The following is an 18,808-nucleotide window of genomic DNA, read 5'->3' on the forward strand; positions in this document are numbered from 1 at the left end:
TTTCTGTACAGGACAAACTGCCAACTACTTCTCAGGAACAGGTTTCAAGTCCCTTGTAGGAGCCTGGAGAACTGCCATTTTCGTGCTTAACTGCAGCAAGGATGGATGTGCAGGCACATAATAGCAAAGCCGCCTAAGTTTGTGTGCTTGCATGGGAATAACCCTACAAGTACCACCAGGGCACTGGACAAGACGTGCTACAGAAGTTTCAGTGTGACATAAACCCATTTGCCTTGTTCACTTTTTAAAAAAACACACATCATCCCCCCCAAAAAAAAACAAAACACACAGCATTTCTTGGACCTCAGGATTAGACAGAAGAGCTTGACAATGTCAGGTAAAAGCCCCTTCCTTCCTGAAACCCAAAATAAATGTTAAGGTAATTCTTTAAAAAATAGCCCTATGAACACAAGCAGGGGTAAAGCAGATCTGGCACAACAGAAGCCTGCTGTTAGTGGCAAACTTAAAAGGTATAGTTACTACATCCCAAAATTCAGTGATTTGCCATCACTTTTCAGCTGTTCTATGCTTGTCTCACTGTCGAATTTCTCTATATATAATTCGAGTTTATGGTGATAACATGCATTTAAATCTGTTCTTTGGGTGAGTAGACCAAGTGAATTTGGACAAAAACCAGCTGAGGAATCCCGAAGTGTTGAAGCAATCCAGTTACAAAAACTTGTTTCAGAAATTCCCAGCCTCATCTAAAGGGTGTGTATATGGCAACTTGGTAAAGGGGAGAAGTGCATTACTGCTAAGCTTCATACAGACAGAAGTGTTACATGTGGAAAAAAATGCTAAGAAAATACCCCTAGCTTTTCCCTTCTGACACTGCATCCCCTCCCATCCACCCACTCTAACAGACAACACCCTAACCAGTACATCTACACTTACTTTATTTCCACTTTTGACTTTAAATTGGTATAGCCTAGGCTATATACAACCACTAGATACAAACACACACACACAGATTCCTACACCGTCACCAGCAGAAATCAACAACATCATAGTACAAAATTAAGCCATAGCTTTTAAAAATAAAGGCATTTTTTGTAACTGGAAAGGTCATGCTCTTAAGGAAAAACTAGGCTGCACTCCTCAAGAGAATGGGCAGACAGGTATGTGTACAGAGCTGCCATAATTCATTATTTGTAAAGCCATTTAGAGAGACCAATCTTTTGTCAGGATTATTGCAAGATTATACTGACCTTCAGTAACTCTTCCCTTTTTACATTCTTTCAACTTTTTCTTGGGATTAAAGAAACCGGATAGCATATGCAACAGTTGATCATCCCCTGAAAAAAACCCAAAGCGTTTTTACAGATAATGGGACTACCGGTTTGCTATCTTCATGACCTAAAAACAACAGAACTCACACTGTTCTTACCAGACACTCCCTGAGCAATCCACGGCATAGCAGCTCTGTTTTTCAAGGCCAGTAGGCATTTTCCCAACATGTTACAGGTAAGCTGTGCCTCTCTTAACTGAGGAATTTACCCTGGCATCAAGCACAGCTACAGGGCTGAATAATGAAGTTCTGAACAACAACAAGTCGTGTTCTATGCATGATTATCACATTCCTCAGTCAGTAGCAGCCACCTATTTTCTTGCCCATGGGGATGGCAACTCCAGCTCCCACTCTGCTAAGCATTTTCCTCCCCCAGGAACTGAGGAGACAGGACTAAGGCCAGGCAGAAGCTGGATGAAGAAAGCAATCACCACTACTAGCTTACCCATTTCTCAGGCAACTTTATGCAAAAAGGAGGACAACAGCCTTCCTGACGTGTTTTAAGACCTACGGACAGCAGCTCTTGACCAGTTGTAGCATAGGAAAAGGTATCTGTTGCTAAGCATCTTCCTGTGGTGATCCAAGGACCTGAGGTACTGCATGGATTCAAACACACAGCAGTTTATTTCTACTAAAACTAGATCCAGAATACAGTAAATGATGCATCATTGACTAAAATATTTAGGGAATTTGCACCTTATTAAGGCGTTACCTTAATAAGGTAACGCCTTATTTTCTACAACTCATAGAATCATTGAAGAGCAGAGATTGTAAGCGACCTCTGTAGGTCATCTAGTCCACTCCCCACTCAAAGCAAACTTTCAGACAACTGCTTTGTGTCAGGTCAGGCCTCAAAATACCTTTTTATAAACCAAGGTGTAATAAGACAAACACAAAATACCTCATCATGTAGCATGCAACATCTGACCAGAATTGGGTTTATTCACATTAATCCCACTTGTGTGAAGTACTGCTTAAGAAAGTTTAGCCTGTGCTAGGCTGTTAAAACAGCAAGTTATTTTAACTACTGAATAATATGTATATAATATCTTAAAGTAAGACTAATGAGTCAGGGGCATGAATGCAACCTTTCATAAGATTTTTTTTCAAAACTATTGATAATAAAAACATCAGCCAAAAAATGTTTTCACAGAGTAAGTAGAAAGCATTACTTACCACACATGGAACTAGCCAAGTTGATAAATGAGGCATGATATTCAACACACAAGTCAAAATATACTTTGAGAAGATACGAAACTTTAAGCAAATTACAGACTTTTGTGAAGTCTCCCATCTTATCTACACTAGACTTTCAAAATGTCTTGGGTTTTGTTAGCTAATGTGTTCATACTTCATGCATTTAACTTACTCCTTAGAGTAGACAAGGCCTTAGAAGCAACCCTTTTAGATGAGCTTTGAAGCATACTGTCAGAGTATCATTCAGGAGCTTATATTGTCCTTGCTCAATGTTGTAACCTGTAAATTCAATTAGGCTTCAGTCTCCACTAGCAAAAGTGATATTCATGATATAAGGTTACTAAAAGTATACTTGGTAACGCTATCTGTCAAACACAATGAAGTAAAGTGTAGCTTTGTAGATACATTCCTAAATAATACTCAAATTGAGGCTAAAAAAACAGAATTGATAGAATATACTTAAAAGACTGCATTTATTACAAAGGCACATAGAGTTTATGCCATTACTTTTGAATACTTACGTTTAAACTACAAACAAAATACAAAACTAGGTTGCAGTATGTAACAGAATCAACAGTGACTATCTAGTAAATTCAGTACAACATAATTACTGTATTTAATTCCACAAAGCAGTTCTGAAACAAAGGCACTAACAGAATTAACCCCCCCAAAGAAAAACAAAAATAAAAAAAAACCTAAACACACAAAACCCCACATATACTCTTTCAACATATAACATCTTAATTCCATTCCGCTTCCTCTATGGCACTGTGTATAACTCGTCTGACATGAAAGCAATAGCTACCTGGACTGACACATCAGTAGTGCCTAAACTAAAAGTTTATGGATCAACTTCTCCATTTTTTCTGTAACCATCTTATTCTCTTAACTGTATGAAAACAAGTTTAAACATGATGCATGGCAGCAACTACATAAAATTTGGTTTTATGCCTTATTGTTAATGATTATTAATACACTAACAGTAAGGAAAGAACTGTCAAAGTGCTCCAATTATGAATTAAGTGGACTGTTTTATTTCAACAAATTTTGTAACTAGTAGTTCCTTGTATATTAACATCTCTTCACCTGCATGTAGTTTTCATTAGCATGTGTTCACTAAAGGGGTAAATTTTCAGGCTCCTTCACCTCATCCCCTCCCACCACTCCACATACACTGGTGTTCAAGGCAATTTATTTGGTCTGTACAACATCTACACCCGAACTTTAGATTCAGGGACCTCTATTACTATTGCCACTTTACTTTCCTCCTCTCTTTCTTAGGGATGGTGGCAGATGGCTGAGCCAATTTCTCATGACATTGCAGATTTTTCTTTCATAACCAAAAAAGAACCTTATTTGCACTGCCACGAACTGCATGCTTTTCACATCATCTGGAGGAAAGGAAGAGCAGTGTGGAGTAACCACCTCATGAAGCCAAACACTAGAACATTGTACCTGTGCTCCGAGAGCTACGTGGCAGCTGTGCTCTCTGGCCAAACTGCATCCAGGCAGCTGGCTAACAAAGGTGCTGGAATGGTCTCTGCCCTCCTTCTATAGGAATAGACACACAGGGGTATGATCTAGCAAGGGAATTGTTTCTGCAGTTATTCAGTGCCCTCCCACACGTAAAATTCCAGATTTCTAGAAAAACTCTTCATCCCTCATACAGGAGACACTGTGCATTTCTGGTTCTCACATAACTTCAAACAGTGTACTGAAGCATCACTCAATTTCTCAGGAGGGAGAAAGGAGGAGGAACACACAGATAAAAGGCATGCATCTCTGCAAGTGCCTCCTGGCACCATTTCATGCTATTAACTTCAACACTCTCAGAGAGGTTTAATGGGGGGCACAGGCTGTCAAGAATCCCAATGCTAAAAGCTTTCTACAAGTTTCTTCTGAAATGCCCTGAAGACTTTCTTGAAAAACAGAATTGGAATAACCCAGAAATAGACTTCAAAAATCAGGAAGAGAAATAAAGCTGCCTTTGACTGCAGCAGTTTTCATTCATTGTATGAGGTAAAGCAACACCACCACTGATGATTTTCAAGCAGTAATATACCCCAGATGTAGAACCACAGGCCAAATGGCTCAACAGCCTCTAAAAACATAAAAGTCAGTGTATGAGATAGATCAAAGTTATTTTACTAATTATGTCACAGGGATACATACAACGGGCCAGACAGTACTGAGGACTAACAACTTGTATTTCAACGTTAGAAAAGTTAAAATTCTGGAGGACACTAAAAAGAAATCATGATTCATTTGATCAATACAAGGTGCATAGAACCAAAAGCCTTACAACCACTAGCAATAGTCATGAGGATGCCTCAAGACATTTCATGACTGCAAGCACCACCTTCCTGAAAATATGTTACCTCACTGTGGCAAGGTCCCACCACTCTTCCATTTCCTTGACTTCTTATTCACTGCTCAGCTTTATGAGAATGGAGAAGTCAAAATGGAGAAGTCAAAATGGAGATTTAATTTCTACTGTGTTGGGCTGGGATTTCTTACCCTCCTTTTCCATTATTATTCAAATAAGGATCTGTCATTCTGAGGTTCCTGCCATCTGCAGTTCCCACTAGAGACAGTCAGTGACAAGCCCCAAGCATTTAAAAACACCTGCAAAATGAATTCCTCTGTTACGATGAGGCAGTACTAAACACTGGCAGGTACTTCTGTTTAACACATTATTAAGGAGCTAATTTGTCTTCCAAACTCATCAACAGATGACTTAAGTAACCTTGTCCAATAATACTTGGATATCCAACAAATACTCATCCAATAATTTTAATGAAGAAGTCTCAGGTTTTCAGCTTTTGATTTATTTTTTTTTCCGACTAAGTGGCAGGTAGTTTGGTTTTGTTGTTAATTTCTAGCACTAAATTAAAACGGCCTGAGAAAAACAGCCAGTGAAGGCACAGTTTTTAACCCTTAAAATTCAGAAAGAAAACAAGGAAAGCATCAACTCATGCTATTTGCACAGCAAAATGAAACTAGGCTACAGAACTACATGTGGTTTGCTATGGGTTACAGAAGGAAATTGTGTTTCAAAAAAGGAACATTCCCTTTTAAATGGGAAAAGTATTACATGGTATCTCACCTAACAATAGTAGCTTCAAAACAGGCAGTACATACGTAACAGATATCAGGTAGCTTCTCAAGAGATTAAGTTTTTGTTTTAATACTGTGCAAAAGTGCTTCAGCTTTGGAGGTTTGATAATGCTCGTATTAGACCTCTAAACATTATTGCACAGCAAAAGTTATTGTGGTTCTTATTCCTGAAGTTCTCCTCCTTCACGCTTTCCCCATTGCATACAGAACAAAATCTCTTTTTTGTGCTTGAGGTATAAATTAACAATTTCTGCAAGAGAAATAATACTGCCTCATAGCTGAAGCATGTAAAAAAAAGATACAGAACTAACATTGACTTCACTGAGACAAAGGATTGCTGTCTTCCAGAAAAATATACTACAGTTGCATGGTGTAAACAGCACAAATTATACTTTTAAGAGTTTTATATGCAGAAGAGAGTAGATGACCTTCTCAATAGATGGGCTTCTGAGGATCCACATAAGCAGGGTTGTAAGGGGGCTGGCTGATTGGGTAAGGTGCTCCAGCACCAGCTGCAAAAGCAAAACACAAGAGAAAACAAATCTGTAAAACTTAACATTCTCAATTCTACATCTATAATGGCAACTTCTGTTTTAAGCACACAGTTAAGAGGATCAACTTATCTAGCATCTCAACTGGACTTGAGAACAGTTTGTGCTAACTCATACAGCATCCATACTTCAAAAGTAAGGTCACAAAAACCTTTACTATTGTGGTCTGGTTTAGGCTTTGCTTGTTATGCTTAAGTGGAAATGTGTATTATGGCACCCACAAGTACATGGTTAGCCTTCAGGGGAGGACATAGTCTGAAAAACAAAGAAACAGATTTGGTCCAAAAAAGCAGCCGATGCAAGTCAGAGATGCACAAACAACAGGACATGCCCAATAGAAGCAAAAATAAACCACTGGGCAAAAGAAAAAGGACCAGAGGAAGCATCTTAGGATTCTTTCAGGGAAAATGCTTTCCCAGTAAGTGTGACAGAGTTAATAAAAAAAAAAGGGGGGGGGGGTATACCATTGCTACCAAGCACATTAAAGAGTTTGACTTGACTTACATACTAGAATGTATATAACTCAGAATCTGTCTCTATTTTACAGTATTCTGGGACAAGCAGCTCTCAAGTGGCATCTTCGTTTTCAGGTCTCTCAAACAGCACGTTAGTTCAAGTAACACACCACCTGATCAGATCCCTGGAACACGTACGTGTGGGTATCTTTTGCTGATCTTGTAAAGTGAGTGAGTTTGGCTCCTGTGTGACAGAGCAGGTATTTTCTCCTTTGCATATGACCTGATTAAGAGGCTGCCCCTTGGTTAGCAGACAAGAGAAATAAAGGAAAGAGCTCTCACTTTGAGGTGTTCTCAGCCGGCAACATGGAAAAGCGCTTCAAGATTTTCCCAGAAAAAGAAGTATTTTAATAACTAACAAACCAGTAACAGTTTGAGAAACCAGAGCAGGAGAAGCAAAATGACTAGTTTATTGGCTCACTTTATCACATGATAAAAACAAAGCCATAGCACTTTGGGTAATTCCATAAATCCCACAGCTTCTTCAGTTTACAAGAGAGAGTCAACAGGCCTGCCAAGTCAGTGTGTTTACATGTGAGGCTGGTCTGCACACTGTTAATGTGCAGTTTCTAATTGGTATACAAATGCTTAAGACCATGAACAGCTATTTTATATTTGAGCTGTCACAAAAGAGTTACTTTCTAAGCATTATCTTCAGATACCTTTAGGAATTCGGGACAATACTTTGCTTGTTACTTGGAAGGATAAACAGCATGGTTTGTAAGAGGGCTTAACGATCCCAGTAGAGGTTAACAGTCTAGTTTTGACCACTCTGAAGAGCCAGGAGCCAATTGTTCAGGGAACAGGTATTACCAGCAGAAGTGGGAATTAGCATTAGCAACAATAAAGCTGCATGAAAACAAAGCTGTCAAAGAGGGAAAGCAGAAAACAAAAAAATTCCAATAGTTTTAACTTGTAGTTATTCGCAAGCTTGTCTGAAGCTGATCAGAGACAGTATTCTATGGAAATAGTGATGAACTATTAGAAAATGCCATCTGTGTAGAGACTGAAACAGCTAGCAAATATTAATTAGAAAACATATGTAGAAACACAATTACTACACATACATTAATTGGCCTTTTAATATGAAATCTTAACAGTATTAGTAAATTGCATCATTTAAATATTGTACTGGATCCTCCAACAGTCCCACATAGCACCAAACTTTGCAAATGCAGCTCCAGCTACACCTCCTCTTGCAATGCTTAACATAGAAATAGTGATGGGGAAATTGCAAGGGTGAATTACAGCACCCACCGTAACTTAAGTTTTACATAATTTGTTTACATTTACATTCATATAGTCACAGAAAATAATAAATGTAAATCATACAAAATTTGCTCCAAAGCAGTTGCCTCTTCAGCTATTTAAGAGATAAGCACTCAGCATTGTCTTACCTGCCACTGTTTCATGATAAGCCGGGGGTCCTGATGGCTGCATGGGATAAGGGGGAGGATACTGTGCAGGGTACGGTGCTGCTGGCATTCCAGGTTGTGGCTGGATAGCCACAGGCTGATATCCTTGGTATGGGGCTACTTGGTAATTGGGTGATGCTCCCTGTTGTTGGGGATAGGGAGCATGAACCACTGTAGTGGAAGTAGTGGTGGTCACAACAGCTACAAGCAAGCAAAAGGAATATGGTTAGTGTCGGTGGTTCTAGAAGATCATCTGGGAGAGCCAGCAACAGCAATGTAAAAAACATTCTCTCTCAAGCTCAATTTCTCATTTCAAAATCTGGGCAATTTTATTTTGAGTTCCACAAAAAACTTAAAAATGTATGCCTCTAAATAATGCTTCCATTGATCTTGGTGGCAATAAGAGCCTTCAGGTGCTGGGAGAGCAGTCAACTTACCTCATTTCTCAGCCACAAAGAGCAAAGAATTTTTGCCTTGGACTCTTTAAAACCAGGAACCCAAACCTGCAGCCAAGGTATCTATCATTTAGTATAAGACTGGAAAACCTACTGATTTTTTAAATGTTACCTGCTTTTAAGGGTTAAGATAATAAATATCTCATTTATTAGGTAAGGAGCTTCCTACCACGATTGCCCAAATGAGTTTCCTTTTCATGTTGCCTAGATGCTAACAAATCCCTATCCCCTGCTTACTCAAACAACAAAAAAACAAACCCAAACCCCCATGCTGGGGGTTGGAGAAGAGAGAACTTATAAATGCTTAGAAAACATTCCAAAACACCTCTCTGCAATTTCTCATTCTGAAGCACCTTAAATACGTATTTTTTTGTTTAGGTATTGCAACTCCTGCAGCAGAGAAGTAAGGCAAGATTATTTTCACCTTAAAAGGAACACATGGGGAAAAATGGGAGGCTTGTTCAAAGATGTAAAAAAGAAAATAAATATCCAGTACTTACGCCTTGGTCTTCGACAGGCTTTATACAAACAGCAACAGGAACAGGTGAGGCACAGAATAATAGTAATTATAATCACCGCACAAACAGCAACTCCAATCGCAGCAAGGGTTCCAAAACTGCAAAAAGATGCCATCAGAAGTAGTAAGATTCTTCTACACAAATTCATCCCTCCTCATCCTGACCTTCTGCAGCAAACACACTGCTCCTCCTCCAATCTGTTACTACTTCACACATTTGAAGAAATAACTGTCAAATGCAGTGCTAACATGAGGTCAGGCCTGCTAAACCAGTGGAAGCAGAGCAACCCCTATCAAGACGCGTGCTCCCCTGTGCATGAAAAGGACCCAATATGAGTCTTTGGTCCCTCCCATTTCAGTGACTCTGGGATTCTTGGTATTTTAGTACAACTCTGTATCCCTTTATGTACTCCAAAAGGTAACAGCAACAAATTTCAAAATCACTGCTTTGATGACTTCACTTTCCAAGCATTGCTTGACTGCTGTGAACACACAGGTAAGGCACGAACGAGATGAAGCACCCCAGACTCTGGGGTCACAGCAAGCTCTTCACGCGTTGATAAGACCTCCCATGCCCAACCCTGAGACAATTTTGGTCCTGAGCTGACCTCTCCGTGCTGCAGATTCTTGGCAGGTGCCTTGGCATTTGTAAAGAGTTGCTTTAGAAGCCACGCTTCATGTGCTTTGGAAGATCTGAAACTGTGCTAACTTTACTGCAACAGCAAGTATGCTATGCTGCATCTGAGAGACAGAAACACTGCTAAAACCACCAAAACCTAGTGTGAAAGGCCAAAGATTACACCAGCTTTAACTGTTGCGATGAGTATCAAATGATGGAGAATATTGTTCGTAAGTTCTGTTTACCACATAGGAAAGAGAAAGTATCACTGTAAATCATTAAATGCCCGGTGACAATTCCCTTTCAAGTGTTAATTCACATCCTCTGTTTCCTACTGTCTAAAAATCTATAAACCTCTTCCACAGCAGGCAAGGTCTTCAGCATTTTCATTTCTTAATTAAAAAATATATATATAAAAAAGCACCATACATCAATTTTGGGAACAATTGCAGAAAGTCAGTTTTAATGAACAACAAGCTCTAAAAGGAGTGGACAGCTGGTTTTATACCCATCCTGTTTTTCCTTCTGCATAGAGATTTTGGCCACAGAACTCTCTAGGTTTTGCTGTTTTTTTTACCGCTCAGTTTCCTGTTAGCAGCTCTGAACAAAACGACATCTCCAGAACCTCCAACAATTTCTGCTTGGCTACCAACCAGCCACCAAATGTGAAAATTGATTTTGAGTGTAAATGACACTGGAAAAGTAAATCATTGACAAGAAATAAAAAAGAATCGTTCTATCCCTAGCCCAAATTGGGAAAATCTCTCCTCAGCAATCTAGAGCAACTTAACCCTCAGTAAGATGGACACTAAAAAACAGGTTCTTAAAATGCCTTTTTTTTTCTTTAAGAGAGGCTCCATCAATTTTACTGTTTCTGCAACAAAGAATCTGATCAACAATTTTGTCTAATGGTAACTGTATTTTGTGCACTGATTTTGTTAAGTACTAAATATAATCCTATGGATCTACTTCTCAAGTACTAAATCCAATACTGTGGATTGCCTACAGTCACTGCATCTCAGTATTTACATGTAAAACAGGAAGCAGGAACTGCTGCAGCCTCCTGAAGTCAGAGAAGCCACGTAAGAAGCACGGCCAGGAAAGCAAAGATGATTGCAACACAGCTGCAGATGTAAAGACACACACACGCTTTGTCACATTTATTTGCACCTTTACAGAATGTTTTTCGTATGCTGACTTGCACACACAAATGCATTCCTAACTGCGATGCTTTTACACGCCCCCCCATCCTCACAGGCATTAGTTTCACTTCAGCACAGGAAGCTCACAGCCAGCACATCCCCACCCCAAAACCTCATTTCTCCAAGCCTGGTAGAAAAAGGAAGATACAAAATGCAATTGGTGGTGTAAACATGCACAATGATACCACATCCTGAAATACAGGCTGCCTCCTGTCCATAAGGCAATCACACATCAAGTTAGCCTGGAAACACAAGCTGAATATTTGTGTATCCAGAAATGGATTAGATGTAAGAGTGACCTGTGGAATTCAGATTAATTCTACAGGGTCCTTAATAGATATTCATTATATAAATTCATATATACACACAAGAAGAAAGAGAAGTGTGCACAATGATTCACACAGTAGACTTAACTTGCCTGCAATGTTCAAACAGCATGAATGTCTGTGACAAAACACAGACACCTCTACAAAATGCATGACGACAAACATTACCTACAGTTACTGCTACTTGTGGAGTGCCAACAGCATTTTCCATGCTCTTGTTCCCACTTCCCTACCAACCCTGAGAAACCTCTCTCACTAGGGAAGCTAACGTTTCCATTACACACAATTATTACCAAGCAACATTAGCAGAGACAACAAAGGAAAAGTGTCTTCCAGGTTCTTCCTCTAGCATTTTCCCCAGTAAAACAAGTAAGAACAAACAAACTCACAACAAACACACCAAACCTTTTTCCTAGTGAACTAGCTATGTGTCAAGGAAGGAGAATAGGCCTGAAAAAGAGAACTAAGATTTTTCACTTCTACAGACAATGAACCTCTCTGAACTTCAGCAAAAGCTGGGCAAAAATCAAAGAAACCTAAGAAATTGAGAAAATGGACAAAGTGGAGAAACATCTACACATCACAACATAGCACAGCAGGAAACTGGCAGAGCACCCTTATCTTTCAGAACCAAATTTGGTTCTGATACAAGAGAAAAAACAGCACAAGCATTATCTGCAGCCAAGCTGGCCACCAACAGATAAACACTGGTCAGTTTGAAGCATGGGCTCCAATAGCTTATTTTTAATAAAGTTTATTGCTCACTGAAGCACATATCTCACTGCATATTTAATACCTCTAATAAGGAACATGACAAAAGCAAAGCTCAGAGGAAACAAAAAAAAACCCCAACCACCACCATATCCTCATATTCACCATGTTACTGGAGACACCCTGTGCATTTTCATCATTTTTCTTCTTTTTTGCTTAAAATGACACAACTATGGCAAGATGACATTTTGCATCTGTCTTTTAAAGAGCTAAATAGAGACATATATTTAAAGTACAAGTGTGTCAGCTGTATACACTTTACAGTGCAGTTCTGTGTGTAAACAACACTGTGATTCCATTCTACCCATGAAAATACTGTGTAATTGCTACACGCCAAAATTATAAGCCTTCAGAAACAGCCCAGTGAACATAATAACAGACAGGAGTTAGTCCTTCCCAGTTTTCTAAGAATTGTACACAACTGTAGGCATTTTTATCACCTACTTTACAGCAGAAGCATAATATTCCTGCCAGTGCTTGGACTCACGCAGACTGACATCTTGAAGCCGCAGAAGGCAGTGTGACTTTCACAGACAACAAACCAGTAAGTGTTACGAACTTGCAACTTGTGGCATCAACACCTTCTCTCAACATTAGAGCTCTTCAAAAGTTTATGGGTTTTTTTTATCCATTCCTATTGATGATCAGAACTAGCAATACTCTTGGAATATCTGAACAGTCAGGCACTACCTTATACTGCCCTAACAGTATTGCCCTGAGCACTTCTTCCTGAATATTCAGTAACAAAAGTCCCAAAAGTGCAGGAAGCTAACCACAAGTGAGGCCAGAATGGTGTTCAGCATACTTTACTCAGTAAACCATCTAAGCTTCAGGAGACAAGATATTCCAGCTACTTCATAACGACTCTCTTGCAGCATGTTAACTCCAAAAAGCCTGCGCTCCTTCCTTACACAAAACCATTGCTTCATTAATTGCTTTTTCGTGATGAACCTGTCTAAAACAACTTTGAAAATATTTGAAAAAAAAATATATTCACACTAAATAATTTAATTACTTCTGTTAGCATTATACATAAATGAAAAAGATCAGACATGAGGGACTGTAGCTTAAAGATTCTTCCCCTAAATGGTTAACCAAGAAAGAGAAATCAAACAAAAACCCAATTCAAAAAACCCACCTTCCCCACTGCATTCTGCAAACAAACATCAAGGTGTAGAAATCAGAGGGGCCATTGGCAGCAGATCATAATGCTCTGATGGCTTCACAGTCTGAACACGGGCTTCCAGACTCCCACATCGTATGCACCGAGTCTCTAAATAAAGCACACCCTGTTATAAACAGCTTGAGTTTATTCCCTGTCATTTCCTGCTTCTTTCTTCACAAGAAAGCTAACTTTTGCCAAGAATTTAAAAGAAAACAAAATCAGACCTAATAGCACTTCTACTGCAGCAATTATAAACTGCAACTTCTCATAGTATCTACAGGAAAGTAAATGTGAAGAGACAACTCCCTGGCCCTTTCCTACCACCCTCTTTCCTTGCTCTATTCTACCCCTATTCTCTCACCTTTGGAAAGCACTAAATTGTATGTGTAAGGAGCATACCTCAAAGATTCACCTTACCTTTAAAGTTGCCTAATTATTCAAAATAGGTATCACTTCTCATAAAGGAAGGTATGTGATCAGCACCTGTTTTACTCCTGTTGGTACTAAATGAGATACAACGGGCATATTAAAATGTGAGTATCAAACACAAGGTCTAAATAGTACTATTTGTAGCAGTTAATTCTCAGGGCTGTTGTTCAGATCAGAGATCTCAAACACTGTCAAGTGTGTGTGGGGGGGGAAGTAAAATGCTTTGAGTGTATTCAAAGCCTTTTAAAACGTCCAAGTTTCAGTTCCACCAACGTATTATTAAACCTCCTTAATAGTCTGAATCACTTAAACTGGCAACGTTCTGTAAGCCCTGCTGTAAAGAAAGCTTTTGCGTGCATTTATGACAATGGTGGACACTGCAAATTGTCTTTAAAAAAAAAATATCCAAGTAAACAACAGTAAGACCACCTAGTTCTGAAATTAATAGTTTAAGCAGAAACTATTGTGAAAACTTGTGAAACTATAGTGAAACTTGTGAAACTATTTCACCAGTTCTAATCTATTCCAAGAGTTGTTCTGTTTTACATGAAAAACATTGGCAGGGTCCTTTTCAAAAGCACAGCTGCTTTTAAAAACAAACATTGCAAATACTGAGTTATGGCTGAAACACTGGGTGGTCTGGAAAGTCCTCAGAAGACAATTTAGGCCATCCCTAAAAGTATAAAAAAATGAGTATTCACATATCATTCTTTACTGCTCCAGAAAAGGAGACAGTTCCAGGAATGTGACAGGATGGCAAATGTCCAGACTTGCCCAGATTCAGATATAGGGCATGCCCAAACAGGTCCCCAGACTGAGATGCTTTCCTAAATCCAGCAGCTTATTTGCAGCCATACAATGCCACATACAGCCTCTAAAGTCTAGCAGGAAAAGAAATTATAAACTTGTGTTATTTTGTTAAGAAAACTCAAAGGGACTCCCAAGAGTCTTCCAGAGGAATTCATTTTTACAACTTTACAAACACACTTCCTTGATTTATAGGTTTAGCATGGAGATTCAAAACACAAGAACCACTTCACTAGACTCAAAAAACACTAAATAAACTACTGTTATTCAGAAAGCAAACTCCTGTGAGGTTCGTACTCACAGGAAACAATCACCATGACTTTGACACTTGATAAGATTGACCAGCCTCCTTCAACACAGCTGGGATTTGGGCCACAGAAGCTTCAGCACATGTGGACAACCAAAACCACAGAATTACCCTCATAGTCCAGGTGCAATCACTCTAATTGCTGGGTGTCCGCCATGACCTATTCCAGCCCCAGGTAAACTAGAGGCCACCTTCCCCAAATGAGATCTCCATATGATCCAGAATTGTTTAAGAAACAAGGGACCAGTGATTCTTGTGGTGGGCAACAGGCTTAAGAGTCAGACTGAAAAGCATGCTTTCAAAACTATGAGATCTTGAAAGCTGCATCAGACTGGCAGGTTTGAGTAACTGCTGTTATTTTATGAGCTACGCAATGCAGTGAAGCATGGACTGGAACTGTAATACCCATCTTTCAGACCAATGTTAACTCAAGTTAGCATTTCAGAGTGTCCCTCCTAGGGTCTTGCCCACATATGCTACTTAACGTGACAAAATTGCTTCATCCCATGTTTCCCAACACATCAGTGCAGTACCAGCTCAAGTCATCACTAACTGTAAACTGCTAAACTGCTCTAGCATGGGCACAGATTAGCTGCCACTGAAAACCACTAAAGCTTACCACATTTCCAGCTTTGTCTAGATACCTTCCAAAAGAAGGAAAGTTTGCAGCAGGAGCTCATCAGCTCAGTTCCTGGGACACCTCTGCTTATCTGCAGTCCAAACAACCCTGAGCTACATACTTCAAAGTCCATAGCTGAGCACTGCCCAGCAACCCTTTAGCAATCATCAGCCAAGCCAGCTCTGGCATGAGAACCAATACTGAAGTGACAATAATAATGCCATGGTAAGCCAAAAAGCCCTGAAACTGCAAAAGTGTTATAGAAAAAGAAAACACAAGACTCTTCTGAGAAAAAGTCTGCTGAATATGCACTGAAAGGGTCCTTTTTCTGTTTGGTTAAATAAGAAGCTGATGTGGGTTACTTTAAGCCAAAAATAATCCACTTCAATTTCATACACAAAGACCTATGGGAAGTAAAGCTAATTACTACTTTTTAAAGCCAGTAACTTCTAAAGTTTTCAAAGTCTACATGAGCAAGTGGCAGGGAGGGAGCTTCCTAGATTTTGTGGGTTTACTCAGCCACCTGATACCCAGATCCAACAGGTTATTATGGAGGATGCATACAAGCATCATCTTGGTCTGTAAGCAGTTTACTCATCCTAAATATGTCCATTTACAGAAATCCCTTTGTAATGCATACTAAAAATAGAACTTTCCAGGGAAGTTTTGCAGGAAATCCGCTACGGTACACTCTGTAGACAGTCAGGAATAATTGCTATAGGTAACTGGCACATTAAAAATGTGCATGCAACAAGGGGAGAAGTCAGAGCTGCACTCAGAGCAACTGAAATACTTCGTCAACACTGCAAGAACTAACACTGCAGCTTCATGCAGGTCACAAGACAATTGCAGACAAGTCCAACTGGACTCTAAGAACTGTTTTTAAACACACTATAAGACATTTGCTTCTACAGACAATAAATCAAAAAATGCTCATTAGTGCCAGAAAAAAAAAAGTAGGCTATTACAAGCACAGATATTTGAGGCAAACCAAGTGAGTCAGCTCCCTTCCCATCATTAGGATCCCAGTTCTATGATACAGGATGTTGCCCTCCACCCTAACTAAAATTCGGAACTAACGTAAAGCCAGTGGGAGGGATTTATTTTTTTCTGAAATGGTTAACTGAATTAATAGAACAAGTTTAACTGGAAACAAAAGAAAAGTACTCCAGAAAGTTTTGCCACATAAACAGCAAACGTGATACTAAGAATTTGCTACTGCCAATGGCATACTAATCTCAGGAAGCAGAGTTAAGCAACTAATTAGAAACTAACTTAATTTAAAGTTTTTAACTTGTTAAACCTAATCTTTAAAAACAGGATTTCTGCCCGGCAAATTCCAACCCAACATATGACGTGTCAAACACACTGAAACTGCAATAAAAGGAAGTTTAGACAAGGTTACACCCACCAGCATTACCTGCCATATAACCCAGCTGTTATAGGAAACACACCTTTTTCTTTACTCACATTACTTATGTGTCATTACATACATAAAAGTTAGAAACACCGTGTTCAGGAAGGAGCAAAGTTTAAATTAGATAAATTAATTCTTCTATACAACTACGAACTGACAAGCTCATTCTCTCTCTCTTTGGGAGAGGTATTACTCATCCAGCACAATGAAGATCATCAAGGAAAATTTATCACTACACAAATAAGAAGAGACTTCTGCAGTAGAGATCACATCTGGCTGACCACTACTTTTCCTTTTAAATGGGAATAAGACCTTCACTTAAAAAAAAAGGTGGGGGGGGAGTTGTGAAGTGCACAAGAGTGGATTTGATGACTGGTTCCTTCCACTTAAAAAAAAGTTTTAAAGTTTACCTCCTAGTGGATTTGAGAGCCAGAGACCATCTAGAAACAGAGGAGCATCACAGTAAAAATTAACAGCATAAAATGTTTTTAGTGAAACCAGGCTTTGTCAAAAGACCAGTCTTTGCAGAGTTGCTCATGTCCTGAAATAAAACTGATTTGTTCATTTCACAGAAGACCTTATAACTGAAGTTTTAAAAGGGTAGGCAATTTAAGGACATTCTCTTCTTGTAACACATCCACAAGACAATCTATCACAAATACCTCTGGCTACTACACCTCAGGCTGTGGCTATTTTACTATTTAGCATATGAAAAGGCAGAGCTGGAGTTAGCTTTGGAATCCACACGCTCAAACTTTCACATAACAACCATGGTCTTTTAACCATATTCTCAAAGAAGGATTCTCTGTTTCTTGAGCTACAGGAGCCTTCTCTGAGGGTTACCCTACCTGCAGCTGCTTTGACAGCTTCTCTCCAGAGTCAACCCGTACGTTAAAAATTACTGCTTTCAGAGTTACACTCTGCGGAGGCACAGCAAAGCCCACAGAGTTAGAAAGGGAATACTCTACCCTAGTTCAATACACTCAGTGAAGTACACACCCACAGAAAAAAAACTCCTGAGCATAATCTAATGACTCATCTTACCGTGTCTTTGCATGTTTTGGCCAGACTGTCTTGGTTTTTGCAGTGGAACAGCCTTCTCTAGTTAGAAGAGCATGCTAACCCAACCGTACACATCTGCCTCTTGAGCCAGGACAGCATTTTTCAGCCTCTCCTTCCACCTTGGTTTCAATGAACCTGCATTAAGCCCACTTCTTGAAGCAGGCAGCTGAGAAATTAATAATGATTAATGGCAACTCACAGCTGCTTTGTCAGCTTTAAGCAGCTTCTTCACTGAGAATACACTGAAGATAAAACCAAATGCAAGTCACAAATAGTGCAAGCTTGTATCTACTTCTCAGACTAGTAAAAAACTCAGAACAATTGTTTTAAGTAACTTCAAATCCGAATCTCAATTCTTTCTAGACAGGAAGTTTACATTCCTTCGAGATGCAAGGTGAGATTAGCCTGTGTTTGAATGCAAGCCTCACAGAACAGGTTCTGTGTGCAGTTTAACTCAATTATTACAGAAAATATTAAGGACTAGCACTGGGAAAGAAATCCTCCACTCGTGCAATAAAGGCTGCGACCTTGGAAGTTCTTTTCCAATGAACAAACTTTGCGATTTATTTTCTTACCACTGGCAGCCTATTACAGATGCTGAACCATCCAAATACACCGGAAAGTGTAAATTGAAGTCCCTGATAGTGATGGGGAGGAGGAAAAATGGGGTACAGTTCAATACCACAGTATTTTTATCTAGTCTATAGAAAAGACATATGCTTGAAAACTTCTAAACTGAGGATCAGCAAATTAGGAAAATCACAGCTTCCACTGTTAAAAAATCACTGGTTTTGACAAGTCATGCATGTAGTATACCATTGCAGATCCTCCATTTCAACCAAAGGCAAGCAGAATGACACGGAGATGAAGTCAGAAGACAGCACATTCATCAGCCCATGACAAAAACTGAATGAGCAGAGGGTTCCTAGGAAGACTGTCATTCCACCTCCCTCTTCTCATCACCTAAGAATGAACAGCCTGTTCTCAAGCATTACTGTAAGTGCTACAACGTGCTTCAATTTCAAGGCA

At 39.4% G+C, this 18,808-nt stretch overlaps 2 protein-coding genes across 4 annotated transcripts in view; one reads left to right on the plus strand and one right to left on the minus strand.

Annotated features, from left to right (window-relative positions):
• PBRM1 (polybromo 1) overlaps nucleotides 1-18,808 on the plus strand; it is a 351,134-nt gene that overhangs the window by 210,570 nt on the left and 121,756 nt on the right. The gene's annotated exons all lie outside the window — the stretch shown is intronic.
• The window catches only part of SHISA5 (shisa family member 5), a 28,956-nt gene continuing 16,051 nt past the window's right edge, over nucleotides 5,904-18,808 (minus strand). For all 3 annotated transcript variants that reach the window (XM_061347004.1, XM_061347003.1, XM_061347005.1), the window contains exons 2-4: nucleotides 9,039-9,154; nucleotides 8,066-8,284; nucleotides 5,904-6,114 (exon numbers count right to left, since the gene is read on the minus strand). In XM_061347004.1, coding sequence (XP_061202988.1) covers nucleotides 6,035-6,114; nucleotides 8,066-8,284; nucleotides 9,039-9,154 — 415 coding nt within the window. In that variant the 3' untranslated portion in view covers nucleotides 5,904-6,034. The remainder of the gene's footprint in view (nucleotides 6,115-8,065; nucleotides 8,285-9,038; nucleotides 9,155-18,808) is intronic.

This window comes from Neopsephotus bourkii, unplaced genomic scaffold (genome assembly GCF_033783945.1).
Source record: "Neopsephotus bourkii isolate Nb327-2 ecotype Australia unplaced genomic scaffold, CSIRO-AGI_Nbou_v1 NB_284, whole genome shotgun sequence".
NCBI classification, from domain to species: domain Eukaryota; kingdom Metazoa; phylum Chordata; class Aves; order Psittaciformes; family Psittacidae; genus Neopsephotus; species Neopsephotus bourkii.